This window comes from Panthera leo, chromosome C1 (assembly GCF_018350215.1).
Source record: "Panthera leo isolate Ple1 chromosome C1, P.leo_Ple1_pat1.1, whole genome shotgun sequence".
In the NCBI taxonomy this organism is placed as follows: Eukaryota; Metazoa; Chordata; class Mammalia; order Carnivora; family Felidae; genus Panthera; species Panthera leo.
In genome coordinates, this window is record NC_056686.1 from 75,103,537 (window position 1) to 75,124,096 (window position 20,560).

Below are 20,560 nucleotides of genomic sequence, written 5' to 3' on the forward strand. Positions count from 1 at the left end.
AGAATTGCGGTTAACTTTGGGTTAGTCGAATAAGGGAAGCTTATGGGATGTTAATAATGTTCTCTATTTTAGTCTGGTGGGAGTTACATGTGTATATAAATTGGAAGAGTACAGCTACCTGAAATAAAAGTCTCATCTTATGTATATGTGTATGTGTGTATTTTGTCTTTTTATTAAAATATTATTATTTACTGACTCAGAAACATGACTTTAGATAGGTCTGTTTCTAAGAACTCTGGCTCTATTGACATTGAAACCATGCACTTACGTTTTGCAAGTTGCAGACAAATATCTAATCCTCTCAACTCTACTTTCTGATTATTTCCCTGTTTTGCCTCATTTTTTTCTAAATCTGATGATGCTTAGCTTTTGCTATTGCTGTTTAGGTGTTTAAACATACTACATGGCAAGATGAATAATATATGCTATTCCAGCAAAGAGAATTTTTTAAATTATTGTCATGTAGATGACCACATTGTGTACTTTTTCTTAGAGGAGAGAGTATAGTTATTCTGTCTTTCCATGACCTTGTGAAGTCAGTCACATAAACTGCAGCAAACAGAACTGAGGACTTTGTCTTCATCTGGCAAGAATTCCGATGGTTTCTGTTTTCTGAATTGAATGGTGAGTAGATACAACAAGCAGGAAAAGATTTCAGTGTCTTATTTTTATTTTTTTCAAACAGTACTGTGGTTAACTCTCATTTACCTCACCACATGAAACAAACAGAAGATACTGGCATTCCTAACACATCCCTGGTCCTTTAACCACAGATGCACTAATGTAGCTTAGAGTTTTCTAAAAAAACTAATTTGTTTTCTAAAGGAAAACTGTTCCTCTGCACCTAGAACACTTCTGACACTAAATGTGTGGGTTTTTTCCATATTAACTACCACGTCTCCAGCTCTTCATACTCTACATGGGTGTCCTACAATTCAAATCAATTTGACAGTGTCTATGTGGAGTTAGCATCAGACCCCACAGGGTAGTGGCTCGGTACCACTTCAGACATCAATCACAAGTTCCACTGGGATGCCTGGGTAGCTCAATTGGTTTGGCGTCCGACTTCGGCTCAGGTCATGATCTTGCGGTTCATGACTTTGAGCCCCGTGTCAGGCTCTGTGCTGACAGCTCACAGCCTGGAGCCTGTTTCAGATTCTGTGTCTCCCTCTCTCTCTGCACCCCCCTCCCGGGACTTGTGTGTGTGTGCAAGTCTCTCTCTCTCTGTCTCTCAGAAATAAGTTAAAACATAAATTTTTTTTTTTTCAAAATCACAAGTCCCAGGCCTATGGTACTTATGACCAACTTGACTACAGTTTGAAGGTTCCCATGATCCCCTCCTTGGGTTTGATAATTTCCTGGAGTTGTGCAGAGAACTCAGGGAAACACTTGTGTTTACTGTTTTATTATAAAGGATACAGATAAAAAGCTCCAGAAGAAGAACTACAGAGGGCAAGGTATAAAGCAACACAGCTTCCATGCCCTCTCAGGTCACACCACTATCCCGGGATCTCCATGTGTTCACCAACCCAGAAACTCTCCAAACACCATTGTTTAGGGGTTTTATGGGGCTTCATTATACAGGCATGATTGGTGATTAAGTCAGTCTGCAACCCCTCACCTCTTGTTGCCCCTTGGGGAGAAGGGCTGAAAATCCTAACCCTCTAATCACATAATTAGTTACCCTGGTTACCAGCCTTCATCTTCCCAGGTTATTCCATTACCATAAACTCCCTTGTAGTTGAAAGAGGATTATTAAGAATAACAAAAAAGTGCTCTAATCATTCCAATGACTCAGGAAATTCCGAGAGTTTTAAAAACTCTGTGCCAGGAACCTGAGATAAAGACCAAATGTATATTTGTTATATCACATCACAGTGCCCAAGGTGAATACAATGCTTTGTTTTCATATTTGTTTTCTGTGACCTTGAATCTGCAAATATCTGTGCAGTAAAGTATTACTGGCTAACAAATCTATATTATTACGAGTAAGTCCCTTCGTCTCTATAAAGATATCTAGTTAACTAGAAGATGAGAAGACATGAGGTCACTTCACACTTACTGTTCCACATCTGTTTACAAAAATTCCAAAGTAGTCCTTCGTGTCTATTTTAGAGACTGTACATGTGTGGTACATCTCCTTTAAATGATGAAGACACTACTAGCAATGATCACTAACAAAAAGTCATTTAAATAAAATACCTTATAAGTTGACAACTGCAGGATTTTTTTCTTTTCCTCACCACAAATTGACATAAAAACCAAAGTAATGAAACAGTTCTAATCTGGGATTTCTCCTGGTACCTTTGATACAAGTTATTAATCAGACATGTCTCACAGTGTCCTAAATGCTTAATTTCTGGACTTTATATGTAGTACTAATCACTCGATAATTATTATTACTGTTTTAATTAAAATCGAATCTGCTTCTTGTTGATGTGGTTTGAAGTAGGGTTCAGGAGCCAATGGCCAACAAAGAAATCTTGAGACATTTTCAGTGCAAAAAGGTGTTTTTATTATAGCATGGGGACGGGACTCGTGGGCAGAAAGAGCTGCACTGGGGTTTTGAGGAGTGACTGATTATAGAGGATTTTCTATCCTATGGAAGAGGAGGGTGATGTTAGGGCTCTAGGAAGTTGCATCTATAGGTTTCTGGAGATTGCCTTTTTCTTATAAATCATGAAGACAGTTGCCAACTGATGGAGACTCATGTCCTACACTACTGTGATCTCTATCAGTTGACCATTTGTTTTTCCCTTTCCTTTGTTTTGGGAAGCCAGGAGTACATAAGGAATGTCACACATATCCCACCTGGTGGGGGGGGGGGGGGGGCGGGTGTTTCAGGGTGTTATCTTGTGTTTTGACCTCAGCTTGCCTTTTGCTTCCTCATCATTGTCACATTAAATTATCCCTAAGAATAACAGCTCAGTTTGAAAACCCTAGAATATGAATATATTTGATTTTTTTAATAGACAAGCTGATTAAACCCCTAATGGAAGTTCAGAGTATATGTAGTTAATTGGAGCTTCTTGAAGCCCTCACCAAAACACTACCTAAAATTATACACACAAAAAATGTTACACATCCTTGCAACATGCCTGTGTCAAGTCGTTAGAGAGGACATATGGAGAACTACTAAAATCAGAAAGAATGTATCCATGTGGGAATGAAGAAAACAACTGCAATTTCAAAACATCAGAAGGGCACATGGGTTTATCAGATAAAAAGGAATATTCATATAGGAAAAATTCCCTGATTGTGAGTAATTCAAGGATGATGAATCATAAACAAGCATAAAGAGATATCAGCAACAACTTCATTGATCTCTTTTTTATTAGATATTGGACAGGTCCAGTGGACAGAAAGAGTCGCACTGGGGTTGAAACCAGTGACTGATTATATACCTTCAGGTTGGGCGGGGGTTAGAGATAGCATAAATCTCCAACGTATTTTGGAAACAAGGTTTTAAGGACCTGGAGGGGGCTAGCTGCTGTTAGGAAAAGGTCATTTATTACCATTTAGTAAAAACTCAGTCATGAGAAACTTCAGATGTATATCAGTGGGCCACATAAGCTTGGAGTAGGATTGCCCACCTATATCTTGGGGGGTAGAGATCAAAGAAGTTTCCAAAGGAATTTTTATATGTTAAAGTAGACTTACAGGATCCTGGAGGTCAGGATAATGTTAAGCTAAGATTGCCTTTTGCCCTCAGCCAAGTATCATCATTGAGGCAGTGGAGTTCTAGAGGAAGGTCACTCTGCCTGTCTCAAGGACTTGTCAATGGGTTGTAAGTTGTAAGGAAATGTAATTTTTTTCTTTTGCCTTTGTTTCCCACATCATATACCACATCTTCTTTATCCCTTCATCTATCAGTGGACACGGGCTGCTTCCATAGTTTGGCTGTTGCGGATAATGCTGCCATAAACATAGGGGTACATGTATCCCTTTGAATTTGTGTTTTCATGTTTTTTTGGGTAAATACCCAGTAATGTGATTACTGGATTGTAGGGTAGTTCTATTTTTAATTTTTTGAGGAACCTCCGTACTGTCTTCCACAGTGGTTGCACCAGTGTAGATTCCCATCAGCAGTGCACGAGGGTTCCTTTTTCTCCACATCTTCACCAATACTTGTTTTTTCTTGTGTTGTTGATTTTAGCCATTCTGATAGGTGTGAGGTGATATCTTGTCATTTCGATTTGCATTTCCCTGATGATGAGTGATGTTGAGTATCTTTTCATATTTTCCTTTAAATGTTTTCCTTTGACCTGTGAGTCAAAAGTGAGTGATGTCATTCATGAGTAGTTGTCATAGGAAACTCGAACTGAATACATGATGAATCAGCCCTTCTCTCAGGAAGAACACTGTAGCAAGTCTCAATTAGCATGCATATCCTCACAGTCCTATTTCCTAGGAATTGTAGTCCTAATTCATTCCACACCCTTTGTATTAGAATCTTAAAACTTATGTGATTTGATGTAGGGTTCAGGAGTGAAGAGTCAAGAAAGAATTCTTGAGACATTTTTGGTGCAAAAAGGTGTCTTTAATTGAAGCACAGGGACAGGACTCCTGGAGAGAAGGAGTTGTACTGGGGTTGTGAGGAGTGATTGATTACATACTTTTAAGGTGGGAGGGGTAGAGAAAAAGAAAGTCTCCAAGAGGATTTTCATATATTAAAGAAGACTTACAAGATCGTGGAAGTCTGACTATTGTCGAGGTAAGGTTGTTTCTGCCACTAGCAAAGCATTAATATTAACACAGTTGGGAGTTCCTGGAGGAATGTCATACTCTCCCTGTCTCAAGTATTTGTCATTGGGCTGCAGGTTATGAGGAAATTTAATTTTATCTACATCTCCTTTTGTCTTTGTTCTCTATGTCAAAAACTATACCCTTTGTTTTAAGGGTCCTTTAAAGCATCTGTCATAATTAGGATATATATAGAAAACAGGAACTCGGCACCTGAGTGGCTCAGTCAGTTAAGCATCTAACTCTTTATCTCAGCTCAGGTCATGATCTCACAGTTCATGAGTTCGAACTCCACATCAGGCTCTGTGCTGACAGTGCAGAGCCTGCTTGGGATTCTCTCATTCTTCCCCGTTCTCTGCCCCTTCCCCACTCATGCTTGCTCTCGCTCTCTCTCTCTCTCTCTCTCTCTCTCTCAAAAATAAATAAATAAACCTTTTGTTAAAAAAGAATCTTTAGAGAGTGGGGAATGTGTTCAACCATCATTTTGCAGTTACTGATCAAGTGTTGGACATGCAAATAGGAACTAAGATTACAATGATAAAGATAAACTTGTCCCTAGTAGTGAGGTATCATCAGCGAAACAGAGTCAATGGGTAACTTAAGTTTTCAAAATCATGCCATAGGTACAATGAGATCACAAAGGAGGGCCACCCAACCCGCTTTAGAGGATTCAGGAAATCCAAGACTTCATGGAGAAACCAGTCTGCAACATAAAGGTGAGGATCGTAGAGGTTGTTGGTAGAAGTCTGAATACTGTGCACAGGTATCTAGAATAGAGGTGTTAACATGTCACGCTTGTGCAGTTGGAAGTAGTTCATTATAACAAAAACAAAGCATGCAAACATCAGCTGAAAGGGAAGTCCAAAAACATCAAGATACACCGCAGACACACTATACAACTAACATCTAAAACTGTAATTTGAAGTTGGAAAGCGAAGACACACAAGCTGGGATTTCAGAATTGCATCATATTCTTATTCAGACTTTATTTTTCAAAGAATTTAAGGAAGTAGAATTCAACCCTATAATATAAACAAGATTAGGAATATGTGTTTTCCCCCCCAGTATTGGACCTCACTATTACACCTCTCTTTTGAACTGGTTGATGCTTTTCTAAGAATGTAAAATTTCCTAAATACCATCATCATTGTCATCATCACCACCACCATCATCACCATAAACAGCATCGTTGGTTTTTTTTTCTTATACTCCTGAACAAGTATTACATACTCCTTGTAAAATTTCCAAAGATACAAAGGTTTATACCGAATAAAATAAGTATTCCTCTCATTCCTGATCTCAGAAACCTAGTTTCCCCTAGAATCAACCAACAGTGCTAGTTCCTCATGTGTATACCAATAAGTATTATGAATTCCATTTTTTTTTTGCAGAAATAGTGCCCTAGTCTCATTGGTTGGCACCCCAGTTTTTCCACATTGCAATAGATCTAGTAAGTTGTTCTGTGTCATTACAAATCGTGCTATTTCTCAATTTTCTGGCTATATAATTTTCCATTGTAGAAGTGTGCTGAAATTTACATTACCACTCCCATATAGACATATAAGTAGTTCCAATCTTTAGAGTTACAGACAATGCCACAATGGACATGTTATTAATACACAATTTTCATGACTCTGTGTGTGTATGAGAGAGTGTGTGTATACCTTAAAACTGAATATGTGGTGCCAAAATGGACATCTATTAACATTTAATATATATTAGACACAATTTGCAATAGATATTATACAATTTGGGCTTCCATGAAAGGACAGGTTTTCAGAAACATTGGAAACACAGTTTGATAGCATGGGAGGTAAAATATTGCATCTTATAGTTTTGTTTCATTTCTCTTATTTTGAGTTACTTGAATATCTTGCTTTTCTATAAGCTATCTGTTCAAAGCTTGCCCACTTTTATTGATTTGTGGCCCTTTATGATGTATAACTCATATAAATCAGCTCTTTCCTCTGACAGAAATCAAGGCTGTCTCTTCAGAACATTCTTGGCTTCTGAATTTCTTTAGGTTCTTTTTCACTATAATGAATTTATCTTTATTTTAATGTAGTTTTTGTCAGTGTTTATACATCTTTGGGTTTTATGGCATTTAAAAATAAATTTGATGTTCCAACATAATTTTATAATTATCTGACATTTACTGTTTCTGTGGAGCTTTTTGATGTTTCATCTGAAGTCAAGCTGGAACTTACTTTACACAAAATTTACAATAGATCTACTCACCTTCTTATTCTACACAGCTCTCCAGTTGTCTGACAACAGCTGTTATGTAGTTCATACTGAACTGTATGTTCCCACTGATTTTACTTTTTTATTTTATTTCTTAAAAACGTTTATTTATTTTGGGGTGGGGGAATGAACACACACAGAGAGAGAGACAGGGAGAGAGAGAATCCCAAGCAGACTATGCACTGTCAGCCTGCTGCCTGTGGGGTTCTATATCACAAATTGTGAGATCATGGCCAGGGCCAAAATCAAGTTTGTTGTTTGACTGAGCCACTCGGGTGCCCCCAAAGTGTTATTTTAAATTACTGGGGGAAGTGCCTGGGTGGCTCAGTCAATTAAGTGACTGACTTGATTTTGACTTAGGTCGTGATCTCATGATTTGTGATATTGAGCCCCACGTGGCGCAGCGGGCTGACAGTGCGCATTCTGCTTGGGATTCTCTCTCTCCCTCTCTGTATGCCCCTCCCCTGCTTGTGTGTGTGTGCATGCATGTGCTTTCTCTTGCTCTAAAAAAAAAAATAAATATACTTAAAAAAATAAGTACGTAAATAACACTGTTCACATGCACTTAATTCCTATATGTGGTGGGGTGTCTACTTTTAGACTACACGGTGTGTTCTGTTCTTATGTTTTTATATTTATGTTCTGTGACACACTGTTCTAATTCTTGCAGATCTATACATTTCATTGTACCTCTTCTGAATTGTCTTGGCTTTTGATTTTTTTGATCAGCTCTGTTTAAATTTTACAATTAGCCTTTTTGAAATTTTAACTTGCAATGCATAAAATTTACAGGTAAACCAAGAAAGAATTGCTTTGCATATGGTGCTGTCCCATCCTACTCAAGAACACACTATGGATATCTATTTGAGTAATTATTCAGATGCAACTTTCAGAAGCACTTCTTGATAAATATATTCCGATGTGTTTCTTTCCAGGAGGCTACAAATTTGACCTTCTCTTTGTCTTCTAATCAGTTATTTCCACATCCATTTAAATTAACTGTCCAGCCACATTTACTCTATCTTTTGTCAACCATTGATGCCCTATAGTAGGGCATTTCTATTTTTTCTGTTTTCTACTTTTCTATTTTTCTGTTAAATTTTGCTGAAAAATAGAAAAGGTACATATGCGTGAAAATAAGCTATATCAAAAAGCTGTTATGAAAACTTGTGAAAATTACCTGAAATTACATACAAGAGAAAAACTTGACCATTAGTAAAATCAACTCTTGTAGCAGCTCACAAATTTGAGGCCACCACGAAGACTGCGAAGTATCTTCTCTGTCATTGTTCTCCATTATCTTTGGAGTGCAGTCAGTTTCAGTATGTTGCTTGTTACCAGTCATGATTTTTGTTTGGGCCTAAAATTGTGTGATACATTCATAAAAGAAAAACATTTAAAGATCCCAAACTTTCAGGAGTAAGGTTACATATTAATAGTTTATAAAATTATCTGCATTTTCCTTTTTCAAGTATTCTCTCTTATTAGATCATTTACAGCAGGAATATCTCCTGGTTTGGGGCTGAAGAATAAGAAGCACAGTACCACCTTACTTATATTCATCCATCACTAAGGTTTTGCGAGGGTGCTAAACAGGTGTGAGGACAATTGTATGATATTCTATTAATGCTATTTAGGAGGGACTCTTTCATCTGAATGGCACAAATGCTCACCCACATCTTAGAAATAATGGGAATGTCTAAGCTGGTTGAGAAATCTGATGCAAACACTTCCAGTCGGGAGAAGAGAGAATTTCCCCTATGTTGCATGCTGACTCAGGCCATCCTCTCCTGGGGACAACTACAGGTTCGGAGCTATCAGTCCCCCTCACTTCTGAGTCTATACATATCTGATAGTTTTAGGTCAGCAGGGATCTATCTTAGGGTCTTTGGGTGGGTAGGGTGCCTGAAAACTGGCAATAATCTTGGGAAAGTGAACCAATTGCTGCTTTTATTACATACACCCAGTTAGGACATCTTCAACGATAAATCTGAGGACCCCATTTAATATTGGCTCCGTGAGATCATCCAGGAATCTCTCAGAACAGCAGCACATGTCCTGGGAAGGTGATTTATATTCCGGAAATTCTTGGAGCTACCAAGTTCCTATGGGACTCTCCAGAAACTCAGCGTGAACACAGCCCACGTGCCCTGACACAAGCCATTACAGATTCAGGGCTTGTAGTGAATTGGGTGCAGTAAATGACAGCAGTGCTTCTCTGTCTGGCTTTGCTTTAACTTTCAGTCCTCCCTTGCTAGGGTTCCAGGGCTTTCTTCTGCAGTCACTGCCCAGACCCGAGCCAGGCTTACCTCCAGCCTCTGAATCCTCTCATTCTGCCCTCTCAGAAGGTTTTTTCTCTCTCTCTTTATCTCCTCTCTCATTTGGGCCATGGATTCCTGGAAAATTGTTTCTAGAGTCTCTAACTTTTGCTGCAGCATTTTACACCTTTTCTCAAGAAGCCGCTTTTCCTTCTCAGCTGTCTCTCTTTTGGCTTGCTCCTCTGCTCCAGGCAAGAAAACAATGGTTAAGCCTGAAAGCAACAACCCTCTGTCCCACAACCACCACTTTCTCAGACACCAAACTGTCTGGGAAGAGCAGACAGAAATGTCCAAATTTAACTCGTGACCACACATCGAGGGCAGGTTTGAGAACAAGGTGGGAAAGGCCCCCTGACTGGCTGGCCGACGAACAACCGCACCTTGTCTTATTATTTTCAGATTTAGCAGAGCATGTCTTCCACAGGAGAGGAAACTCCTTGCTTCGAGAAGATCTTCCTGTCAGAGGTCTCAGAGGGCCTGGCAGGAACCTCCCTCCCCATCATGCCCAGAGCCCTCCCCATACCTGCTAAGGCTTCTCGTGCTTCATGGAGAAGCTCATCTTTCTTCATGCAGCTTCCCTCTAGTTCCTTCTTCATCTGCACTAAACTCTGGGAACCACAAAGGGCAGAGACATATCAGGCAGGTCTAACCTGAACTTCCATTGAAATATTCTGAGAAAAAAACTGCTCTGATCAAATTCCCTAGTTGTTCCCCGCCCCCCACCTACAAATGCATGTTCTAAGACCCTGCCTGTCTCACTATTCCTCCAGCCTCGTCTGCCAATGCTGCTTCCCTCCACTCGTGCTAGGTTCCACCAGTCAGAAGAAATTGCAGTTTTCCAGACGTGTAACCTCAGATGCTTTCATATTTTTCACATGCTGTTTTTTTTTTTTCCTGTTTGTGACTCCTCCAGTAACTTCCACCCTGGATGATACGTACAAATCTTTCAAAATGTATGTCACACTCCTCTTCCAGGAAGATTTCTTAGACCACCTTCCTTGTGTGAAAGAAATCACTGTGCATTTACATTTGTACATTTTTGTCAATTGTACATTTTCACTGCATGAAACTTATGGTGTGTGAATTACTGTTCAATGAAACTTCAATTACTACCATCTCAGAAATACTCCTTCAAGACTATTGGTTAAGTTTCTGAACTCCCTGAGCCTTCCTTGTGAAATGTTGAGTTTGTATTATATGATCTCTATGGCTCTGTGCAGCTATGGCATCCTGTAATGCTATCTACAAGGCATGATTCACAGTCATACAACTCAAAGTAAAATAAAGGTAAAGAATGATCTGCTAACAATCTTCGCAGAGAACTTTGGATTGAATGGGTGAGAGTGCACAGAAAAGCAGCCAGCTCAAAATAACTGAAGCATGTTTCAAGCCCACAGGGAAACTAGATGTTCCGTCAAGGAGGCCATCTGAGTGTCTGTACTGACTTTGCTTCAGAGATTAGACAGATTTCCAGATAAAGTGCCTGCGTTTGGAGGAGAAGGAGATAAAATAGAGTAATAGTGTCCTTTTAACTCTCTTATTCAGAATAATCAGCATCCTTCTGCTGTGAATGTTAGCTAATCTATGGCCAATCAGGTGCCCTTTAGGTAGAGGGGGTAACATGAAGAATCAACTATTAAGACTAAGTACCATGTACTTCTTCCATAACTCCTCGTCATTTTGGGGGGGCTGCTCCGTGGGGGCGGCTCCATAGCCCAGGTCTGGTACTGCCACGACCATTTCTGTGGGAACCTCACTCTGCAGAGCCACTGAGTCCTCACACTAGGACACAGATATCACCGTGTTTTCCAGAGAGGGAACCGCTCCGCTGTTGAAGGCATCCACTAAGGTCACCAGAATCCCCAGCCCTGAATGAGGCAAGAAGTTTAGGGTATCAATGAGATTCAAAATTAGAAACTATAAATTCTAAGATGATTTTTTAAAGACGCTATGAAGTTTGAAACTTTTTATAAATCCCATCTCCTCCTACTAAATAAGTGTTTTCCTCCTGATCACTGCACTTAAAAATTTTCAGTATCTATTCTTAGTTAACATGCTCTGATATCTTTTGGAAAAAGAATTTCCAAATGAGGCATAAAAACATAGTGGACAACCACACAACTTAATAACAATCAATTACAAAATCAGCAGAAGAACTACACAGGCATATTTCCAAAGAAGACATCCAAATGGCCAACAGTAAATGAAAAGATCACTAATCATCAGGAAAATAAGAGATATCTCAAAAGCAGAATGAGATGTCACCTCACACCTGTTAGAATGGCTAATAGTAAGAAGACAAGAGATAATCATTAGTGAGGATGTGGAAATGAGACAACCTTTGTACACGGATGGTAGAAATGTACATTGTAAATTGGTTCAGCCACTATGGAAAACAGTATGGAGGTTCCATAAAATTAAAAAATAAGTACCATGGGGCATCTGGGTGCCTCAGTCAGTTAAGCATCTGACTCTTGATTTCGGTTCAGGTCATGATCTCATGGTTTGTGAGATTGAACCCCTCACCTCCCCCTCCAGGTTCTGTGTGCTGTCAGTGCAGAGCCTGCTTGGGACTCTGTCTCTTCCTCCCTTTCCTCCCCTCGCCTGCTCTCTCTCTCTCTCTCTCTCTCTCTCTCTCTCTCTCTCTCTCTCTCTCACACACACACACACACACACACACACACACTCACTCACTCTTTCTCTCTCTCAAATTAAATAAAATAGAACTACCGTATTATCCAGCAATCCCACTTAGGGGTATTTATCTAAAAGAATTGAAATCAGGATCTCAAGGAGATATATGCATTCTCATGTTATTGCAGCATAAGTGACAATAGCCAAGATATGGAAACCTAAATATCCATCAATAGATGAATGGATAAAGGAATTCTGTACATATATACAGTGGGATATTGTTCAGGCATGAGAAATAAGGAAATGTTGCTGTTTGTGACATGTATGGACCTCAAGGGCATTATAGTAAGTGAGATAAGTCAAATACTCTATGACAGCACTTGTATGTGGAATCTAAAAAACCTGAACTCATAAAGACAGTAGAAGGGTAATTACCAGGGGCTGGGAGGTGGGGGAAGTGGAGGTTTGTGGTTTACAAGGGTATAAACTTGCAACTAGTAAATAAATAAGTCCTAGAGATGCACAGCATAGTGATTATAGACAACAACACCAGATTATAAACTTCAAAGTTGCTAAGCACACACATACACACACATATGATAATTAAGTGACATGATAGAGATGTTAGTTAAGACTAATATGATTGTAATCATGTTGCAATATATAAATATATCAATTCAACAAGTTTTATACCTTAAACTTATAAAATGTTATATGTCATTTATATCAATAAAAATAAAAATAAAGTAGATATGAGGTGAAGGAGGGTGAATGAGATTGTATATATTCCTACTAAAATTCTACCGACTTTGAGGAATTAATTGTTGGAAATTTAGTTTTCTTGGAATATATATATTATATATTATATACTATATATTATATATTTTATATATTATATATTATATATTTTATATTATATATTATATATATTTAATCTCTGAGAAGAGCATTTCTCATACAGGTTGTCTCCTCAGATACAATGGAAAATTGCAAACCCAGAAGAGCTTCACAGTAAAATAAGACCACAAAGTCATTCTCTAGCCTCAGAGTTATCCGAAGCATGAATACATCAGCACTTCTGTACTTTTCCATGGCACAAAATGCGGGCTACCATTGGCCATCTGCAGAGTGCTGCCTGCATTATTCTCCAAATCTCTGATGAAGCTAGAGACAAAATCCTGGGTATCACCAGTCTCCGATGTGTTGCTCTCATTGATTCTAACAAGAACCTGCAAAGTAGGCTTCTTCTACTCACTTTGCAAATGAGATCAGAAAGTCAAAGTAAGGTATTTGCCAAAAGCACATAGTGAATAAATGGTAGACCCATGACTAGAAGCCTGAAGGTCTGTTTTACTATTCTATGTTTGGCACCCAATTACCTGGCAAGATAATTTTCTTCAAAAACATTGGTTACCCATATGCCATGATCAGTAACTTCTACGGGATTTCTGTTGACTCTCCTATCTTCACAATACCTGCTCTAATGTATTATTGTGACCCGATGGGCTCCTCTTGTTTCTGCAGAGTCAGGATGACAGCTGCAAACCACTCAGCAGTTTCTAGACCTGGCTCTCTCCTGGCACAGCTCAGTGCTTCACCCCGGGCTCCAGTTCAACTCAGGTTTATGAAAGATATCTTTTCATATTTTTATTCCTTGATATCTAGTCCCATTCACTGTGCCCCCCCCCCTTTTTTTTTTTTACTTCAACTCATTGGTTGAACATCTATTATTTGCCACATGTTGTGCTTGTGTGCTTGGATTAAAAGATAAATAAGCTGCAGCCCCTGCCCTCAGAGTGATACTAAGATAACTATTAGGTTAGAATTAGGCTTAGCTGTGACAGTTAGGAAAGAAATGTGTCATAAGCAGTTTACACTTATTTCTCCCTCATAAATTTCAGGATTAGTAGTCTGGGGATGGTATGTAGTTGTGTTTCATAAGGACGGAAGCTTCAGATCCTATCATATGCTCAACCATCTGTAAGGGGCAGTCCCTGGTGTGCTGTCATTTGTATTCTAAGCAGAGAATACTAACTCTTTACCTTACTATGTAAAGTCTATGTAAACTAAATCGCTTCTTAGGTTATCCATATTCCCGTACACAACCACAAGAGAGGCTGGAATTGCCATCATTATTCTGGGAAACTATGTGCATGGCAAAGAAGCAGGAGTTCTATTAGTAGGGGAGAAAGGAAGAATGGTTACAAGGGGATAGTTAACACTACTTCCCAGTAACCATCTCAAACTAGGAAGATGATGGACAATGCAACAAGGATTATACTCTACTGTTGATCACAACTCTAATCATCTCCACCAAGGTCTAAGCTTGAGGAGGACGGTGTCCTGACTATTCTGTTCTCTGCCCGGTCCCCATGTTGGGCACATGGTAGACCGGTTAAACTGAAATAATCCTGAGGAGAGAGAGAGAGAGATGTGAGTGATAGGGGTTCATTGAATTACAAGTGGAGACGACTTAATTCAGTTTGGGAATACAAAAGAAGAAAAGCCTCTGGGAACTATAAGGGGTGACAGCACTGGCAGACCATGGGTTTCAGAGGCAACGTAGACAGAGTGAGCCCTAGAAGAAGGGAGAGGTTAGCTATGTTAAATACCCAGAGAATTCACTGCAAGCATTAGCAGGATGGCCAGGGATGTCCTTACCAGAGTGACGGAATAGTAGCCAGAGGGAGAGGTAGGAATGGCTGTGGGGGAATGAGATGGATCCAAAGAAAGAAAGTAGAAGCATGTCTGGATCCCAAGATCTACGTGCCAAAGTATTTAGTGGTGAAGAGTCACAGCCTCTGTTACTTATTGCTCCAAATAATAATCAGAATAAGAATGTTAATAGAAAAACTTACATATCTATTTAGAAAGAGAGCATGCAGATGTCACAAAATATCACCACAGGGGCAAATCCAAGTGAATGGTGTGTAAGAATTCATTGTAGTCTTAAACTTCCTCTGTAATTCAGATTTTTTTTAATGTGTAGATTTTAGAACAAGAATATGTAACAGCGTTAAGTGGAAAATCGCAAACACAGGTTTTATAGCTTACATATTTACATGTATCTATTGCATTCCTCTTCTGAGTTCTCATGTTTATGTCAGAAATTAGGGTTTTAAGCCCAAACCTAAAGTGCATGTAAAAGACAGTTTAGAAATGAACATACCTGAGCCATAGATTGCTGTTCTGTTCAAGAATGAGCATCCAGGTACCTCTTAACTCACCCTTGCTGTTTTCTTCTCCCACAGAAGCTGAAAACAAACTGAGGTTGTTAAGAAAGGAAATGAGCATAAAGCTGAACCTGAAAGTAAAAGCACTTCATGCTATTTTTAATTATTTGGGGAAAACCTGCTGGAACCCAGACGCCAGAGCCAGAGAAGGTATGAGGGTGAAGCAAGTGAGAGCAGCCCGATGACTCTGCAGTTAGGCCCTAGGAAATTGCACCAAACCAGCTTTATTTTCTCCCCAGCTCGCCTGTCCACAAAGGGACTGCTGCCTGAGACCAAGGGCACAGAGCTGCTGGCTCCAGAGGCCGCAAGCAGACTAGGTTTGGCAGCTGGCCATTGACAAAACCCAAAGGCAGAGAGAAGAGTGGTGGTGAGTCAGGAAAGGAATTTGTTTCAGGGAGGCCGACTTGTGTCCCAAAGGCTGTCCCCAAAGTGCCAAAAAATATTTCCAGGTTCATATAAGGAAAATGTGGGACAAAGTGGTAGGTAGGTGCAATTGGGCAGCAAAGGTCAGGTGGATCATTGTCTTGGGGTCAATCATCCAGGGTCTTGCTGGTCTTAAGAGAACTTAATCAGTTAGAAAGTACAGACTGAAGTCAAAATGTGGGTAGTTTGAGTCCTCCCTAGACTCGATCCTTTTCCAGGACTATGATGTCTGTAGGTGTGCATTCTGTTGTACTTTTATGTCTTGGAATTCATGGAGCTTCTTGAATGAGTCGATTAATGTTTTTCAGAAATTATGCATGTTTCTGGTTATTATTCCTTCATATATTTTTTCTAACACTTTCTACCTTTTATCTATTGATGAGACTTCCATTCTGCCTATATTTGCATGCCTGGTGATGCCTCACAGTCACTGAGGCTCTATTATTCTTAATTCCTTTTTCTTTTCTGTTCCTCAAAATGGGTTCTCTCTGTTGATTTATCTTCAGTTCACAGATCTTCCCTTTGCCAGATCAAATCTGGTTTTTGAGCCACTTTCTATTTCATTATTTTGGTTAACTTCTTGTTATTAGTATCTTCTATACCATGAGTCATTTTCAACACACTTTGGGTCTTTAAGCATAGTTACCTTTAGTTCTTTAAACATACTCATAATAGCTGCTTTGATGTATTTGCCTGTTAAATAAGGTATTTGTCTACTAAAGCCCCAAGAGATGGTTTCTATTAACTTTTTTTCCTACGATTAGGCCAACTTTTCTGTTTCTTTGCATGTCTCATAATTTGTTTTGAAAACTGGACATTATAAATAATATGATGTGGACTCCAGTGTCCCCTGAAGAGATTGTTGATGGCTTTATACTTTGTTTAGTGACTTGGCTGGACTAATTCTTTGTTTTTTTTTTAAGTTGTGTTTATTTTGAGATAGAGACCACATGCATGGGAGAGGGAGAGAGAGAATCCCAACCAGGCTGGGCACTGTCAGCATGGAGCCCTATGTGGGGCTCGAACCCATGAACTGAGTGATCATGACCTGAGTGGAAGTCAAGTGAGCCACCCAGGAGCCCCTTACTGAGACTAATTCTGTATGGTCTGATGAGCTTGCCATATGTGGCCACTCATGGCTCTGCTTGGTTATGTTTTAAAGTATTTTTCACTTAGGGGCACCTGGTGGCTCAGTCAGTTAAGCATCTGACTTAGGCTCAGGTCATGATCTCACTGTTAGTGGGTTTGAGCCCTGCGTTGGGCTCCGTGCTGACAGCTCAGAGCCTGGAGCTGCTCTGGATTCTGTGTCTTCCTCTCTCTCTGCCCCTTTCTGCTTGCACTCTCTCTCTCTCTCAAAAATAAATAAACATTTAAAAAAAATAAAAATTTTCTTTCATTTAGTTTTTAAGATAGACTTGTTAAAAGTCACCTCTGACCTCTGAGTCATCATAGTTTACTGATGAGCCCATGCTAAGCTAGAATTTATGCTTAAATACCTCGAGCTGATAAAATTATCCTTTGTCCATAGCCTTTCAGAAGGCATTATTTCTGCATATGCAAGGCCTCACACACAACCAGGAGACTGTAGCAAAGAGTGAAGCAAGGAAGGAAAGAAAGTAAACAAATCCAAGGATGTGTTATGGTGCCACTCTGAGCTCCTGGGGCTCAGTCCTGCCAGCCTACCCGGAATGAAATTCAGTGAGTCTCAGAGAATTCCTCATTGCACAATGAATCTGGTGGAGGGAGAGTCAGCAGTGTGATAGAGGTTGCTGATATGGGAATTAGGCCACCTGCTCATGTAACTTTGTTTTGTCTGGTAGCCACCCAAATAAACTTGAGATTTGGATGGTCAGACAGTATGTACCTCATGATGGAAAGCTTTGCTCCTGTTCTGACTTGATATACTAGAGTCAGGAGCTCAGCAGCCCCAAAGTAGCTTTTCAAATAGCAAGTGACCTTCTGATGCAGAAGCTTTGACCTTGTGCTGAAACCCTGAAAGCTCTGCTAAGATGGTGACGATTGCAGGAGACCTTTCTCTCCGCCTGCTCCCTCTGTCACCACCGTCTCTCCCTGACCACATCAAGGGAACAAGTATTCTGCTTTGTTTGGCACTTGATACAGCTGGATCCCTGAAGTATGTATTCTGTAATGTCTCGTGTCTTATACTCAATATTATGCATGTGAGATTTGCCCATATTTTTGTGTATAGCTACAGACTGTTTATTTTCTATGCTGTGTAGTATTCAGCAGTAAGGATCTTCTGTAATTTATTTATCCCCTCATTTATTGACAGACTTTAGAGCAGTTACTGTTTTCTTGGCTGCTATAAACATTCTTGCATGCATCTTGTAGATCACATCATGCCTGCACATTCTCCTTGTGTATATACCTATGAATGGGTTGCTGAAGAGCACGTGTTCCGCCCAATAGATCTGACAGACACTGGTCTAACAGTCTCATGGTTGTGCCAATTTATATTTGCACCAGTAGTGTAGAACATTCCAGGTGCTGTGCAAGCTCGCCAAACCTCAGTAAGGTCTGCCTTTTCTTCATTTGGTAGATGAGTAATAGTAATGTGTTGTGTTTTTAATGACTTATGAATGACGTGTCTTTTCATATGCTTTTTAGAGATCCTCTTTCATGATTTTTTTAACAAAAATATTGCCATTTATATATGTGTCTGTTTTTAATGTGCGTTTTTTTGCTTGTTTATGTTTCTATTTGGAGATCTTTTGCATGCCTCTGTGTGTGTGTGTGTGTGTGTGTGTGTGTGTGTGTGTGTGTCTGTGTGTCTGTGTGGTGGTGGGGGTGGGGGTGGTGTTGAATAGCTGCTTAGAGTAGATATAACATTTGTATTTCCCAACTGAAACCCTTTAGGCAATTTAAATTTTTTTGTTTTTTTCTGAGACTGTTTCTAGTTTTGGTAACATAATTATCTCTGGCTCATCATCCAGGGAATATCTCAGTTTCTTTTTTTTTTTTTTTTTTTTTTTCAATATATGAAGTTTATTGTCAAATTGGTTTCCATACAACACCCAGTGCTCATCCCAAAAGGTGCCCTCCTCAATACCCATCACCCACCCTCCCCTCCCTCCCACCCCCCATCAACCCTCAGTTTGTGCTCAGTTTTTAACAGTCTCTTATGCTTTGGCTCTCTCCCACTCTAACCTCCTTTTTTTTTTTCCTTCCCCTCCCCCATGGGTTTCTGTTAAGTTTCTCAGGATCCACCTAAGAGTGAACACATATGGTATCTGTCTTTCTCTGTATGGCTTATTTCACTTAGCATCACACTCTCCAGTTCCATCCACGTTGCTACAAAAGGCCATATTTCGTTCTTTCTCATTGCCACGTAGTACTCCATTGTGTATATAAACCACAATTTCTTTATCCATTCATCAGTTGATGGACATTTAGGCTCTTTCCATAATTTGGCTATTGTTGAGAGTGCTGCTATAAACATTGGGGTACAAGTGCCCCTATGCATCAGTACTCCTGTATCCCTTGGGTAAATTCCTAGCAGTGCTATTGCTGGGTCATAGGGTAGATCTATTTTTAATTTTTTGAGGAACCTCCACCACTGTTTTCCAGAGTGGCTGCACCAATTTGCATTCCCACCGACAGTGCAAGAGGGTTCCCGTTTCTCCACATCCTCTCCAGCATCTATAGTCTCCTGATTTGTTCATTTTGGCCACTCTGACTGGTGTGGGGTGATATCTGAGTGTGGTTTTGATTTGTATTTCCCTGATGAGGAGCCACGTTGAGCATCTTTTCATGTGCCTGTTGGCCATCCGGATGTCTTCTTTAGAGAAGTGTCTATTCATGTTTTCTGCCCATTTCTTCACTGGGTGTGAAGTTTGGTGAGCTCTTTATAGATTTTGGATACTAGCCCTTTGTCCGATATGTCATTTGCAAATATCTTTTCCCATTCTGTTGTTTGCCTTTTAGTTTTGTTGGTTGTTTCCTTTGCTGTGTAGAAGCTTTTTATCTTCATAAGGTCCCAGTAGTTCATTTTTGCTTTTAATTCCCTTGATTTTGGGGATGTGTCAAGTAAGAAATTGCTCCGGCTGAGGTCAGAGAGGTCTTTTCCTGCTTTCTCTTCTAGGGTTTTGATGGTTTCCTGTCTCACATTCAGGTCCTTTATCCATTTTGAGTTTATTTTTGTGAATGGTGTGAGAAAGTGGTCTAGTTTCAATCTTCTGCATGTTGCTGTCCAGGTCTCCTAGCACCATTTGTTAAAGAGACTGTTTTTTTCCATTGGATGTTCTTTCCTGCTTTGTCAAAGATGAGTTGGCCATACGTTTGTGGGTCTAGGTCTGGGGTTTCTATTCTATTCCATTGGTCTATGTGTCTGTTTTTGTGCCAATACCATGCTGTCTTGATGATGACAGCTTTGTAGTAGAGCCTAAAGTCTGGGATTGTGATGCCTCCTGCTTTGGTCTTCTTCTTCAAAATCACTTTGGCTATTCGGGGCCTTTTGTGGTTCCATATGAATTTTAGGATTGCTTGTTCTAGTTTTGAGAAGAATGCTGGTGCAATTTTGATTGGGATTGCATTGAATGTGTAGATAGCTTTGGGTAGTATTGACATTTTGACAGTATTTATTCTTCCAATCCATGAGCACGGAATGTTTTTCCATTTCTTTATATCGTCTTCATTTTCCTTCATAAGCTTTCTCAGTTTCTTTTTTTAAAAATTTTTTTTATGTTTTTATTTTATTTTTGAGAGACAGAGTGTGAGTGGGGGAGGGACACAGAGAGAGGGAGACACAGAATCTGAAGCAGGCTCCAGGCTCTGAGCTATTGGCACAAAACCTGATGCGGGGTTCGAACTCATGGACTGTGAGATCATGACCTGAGCCGAAGTTGGACACTTAACCAACTGAGCCACCCAGGAGCCCTGGGAATATCTCAGTTTCAATCTTACACAAGGAACTACTGTGCAAGACACTCTCTTGACACATGAGAC

At 39.8% G+C, this 20,560-nt stretch overlaps 1 protein-coding gene across 1 annotated transcript; it reads right to left on the bottom strand.

Annotated features, from left to right (window-relative positions):
- Positions 1-5,130: 5,130 nt before the first annotated feature.
- On the bottom strand, positions 5,131-15,463 carry LOC122227917 (guanylate-binding protein 6-like). The gene is made up of 6 exons (XM_042952698.1): positions 15,109-15,463; positions 10,956-11,173; positions 9,829-9,913; positions 9,297-9,487; positions 8,168-8,347; positions 5,131-5,510 (listed from the first exon to the last, which is right to left on the bottom strand). The coding sequence occupies exons 2-5, from the start codon at positions 11,043-11,045 to the stop codon at positions 8,174-8,176; spliced, it is 540 nt and encodes a 179-aa protein (XP_042808632.1). The 5' UTR covers positions 11,046-11,173; positions 15,109-15,463; the 3' UTR covers positions 5,131-5,510; positions 8,168-8,173.
- Between the last annotated feature and the right edge of the window lie 5,097 nt (positions 15,464-20,560).

Coding starts and splice junctions, on each gene's coding strand:
- LOC122227917 (XM_042952698.1), bottom strand. CDS start 11,045: ATGGTCGTGGCAGTACCAGACCTGGGCTATGGAGCCGCCCCCACGGAG. Junction 9,488..9,828: donor AGCACGAGAAGCCTTAGCAG/GTATGGGGAGGG, acceptor TGCCTGGAGCAG/AGGAGCAAGCCAAAAGAGAG. Junction 8,348..9,296: donor AGAGGATTCAGAGGCTGGAG/GTAAGCCTGGCT, acceptor ACACAATTTTAG/GCCCAAACAAAAATCATGAC.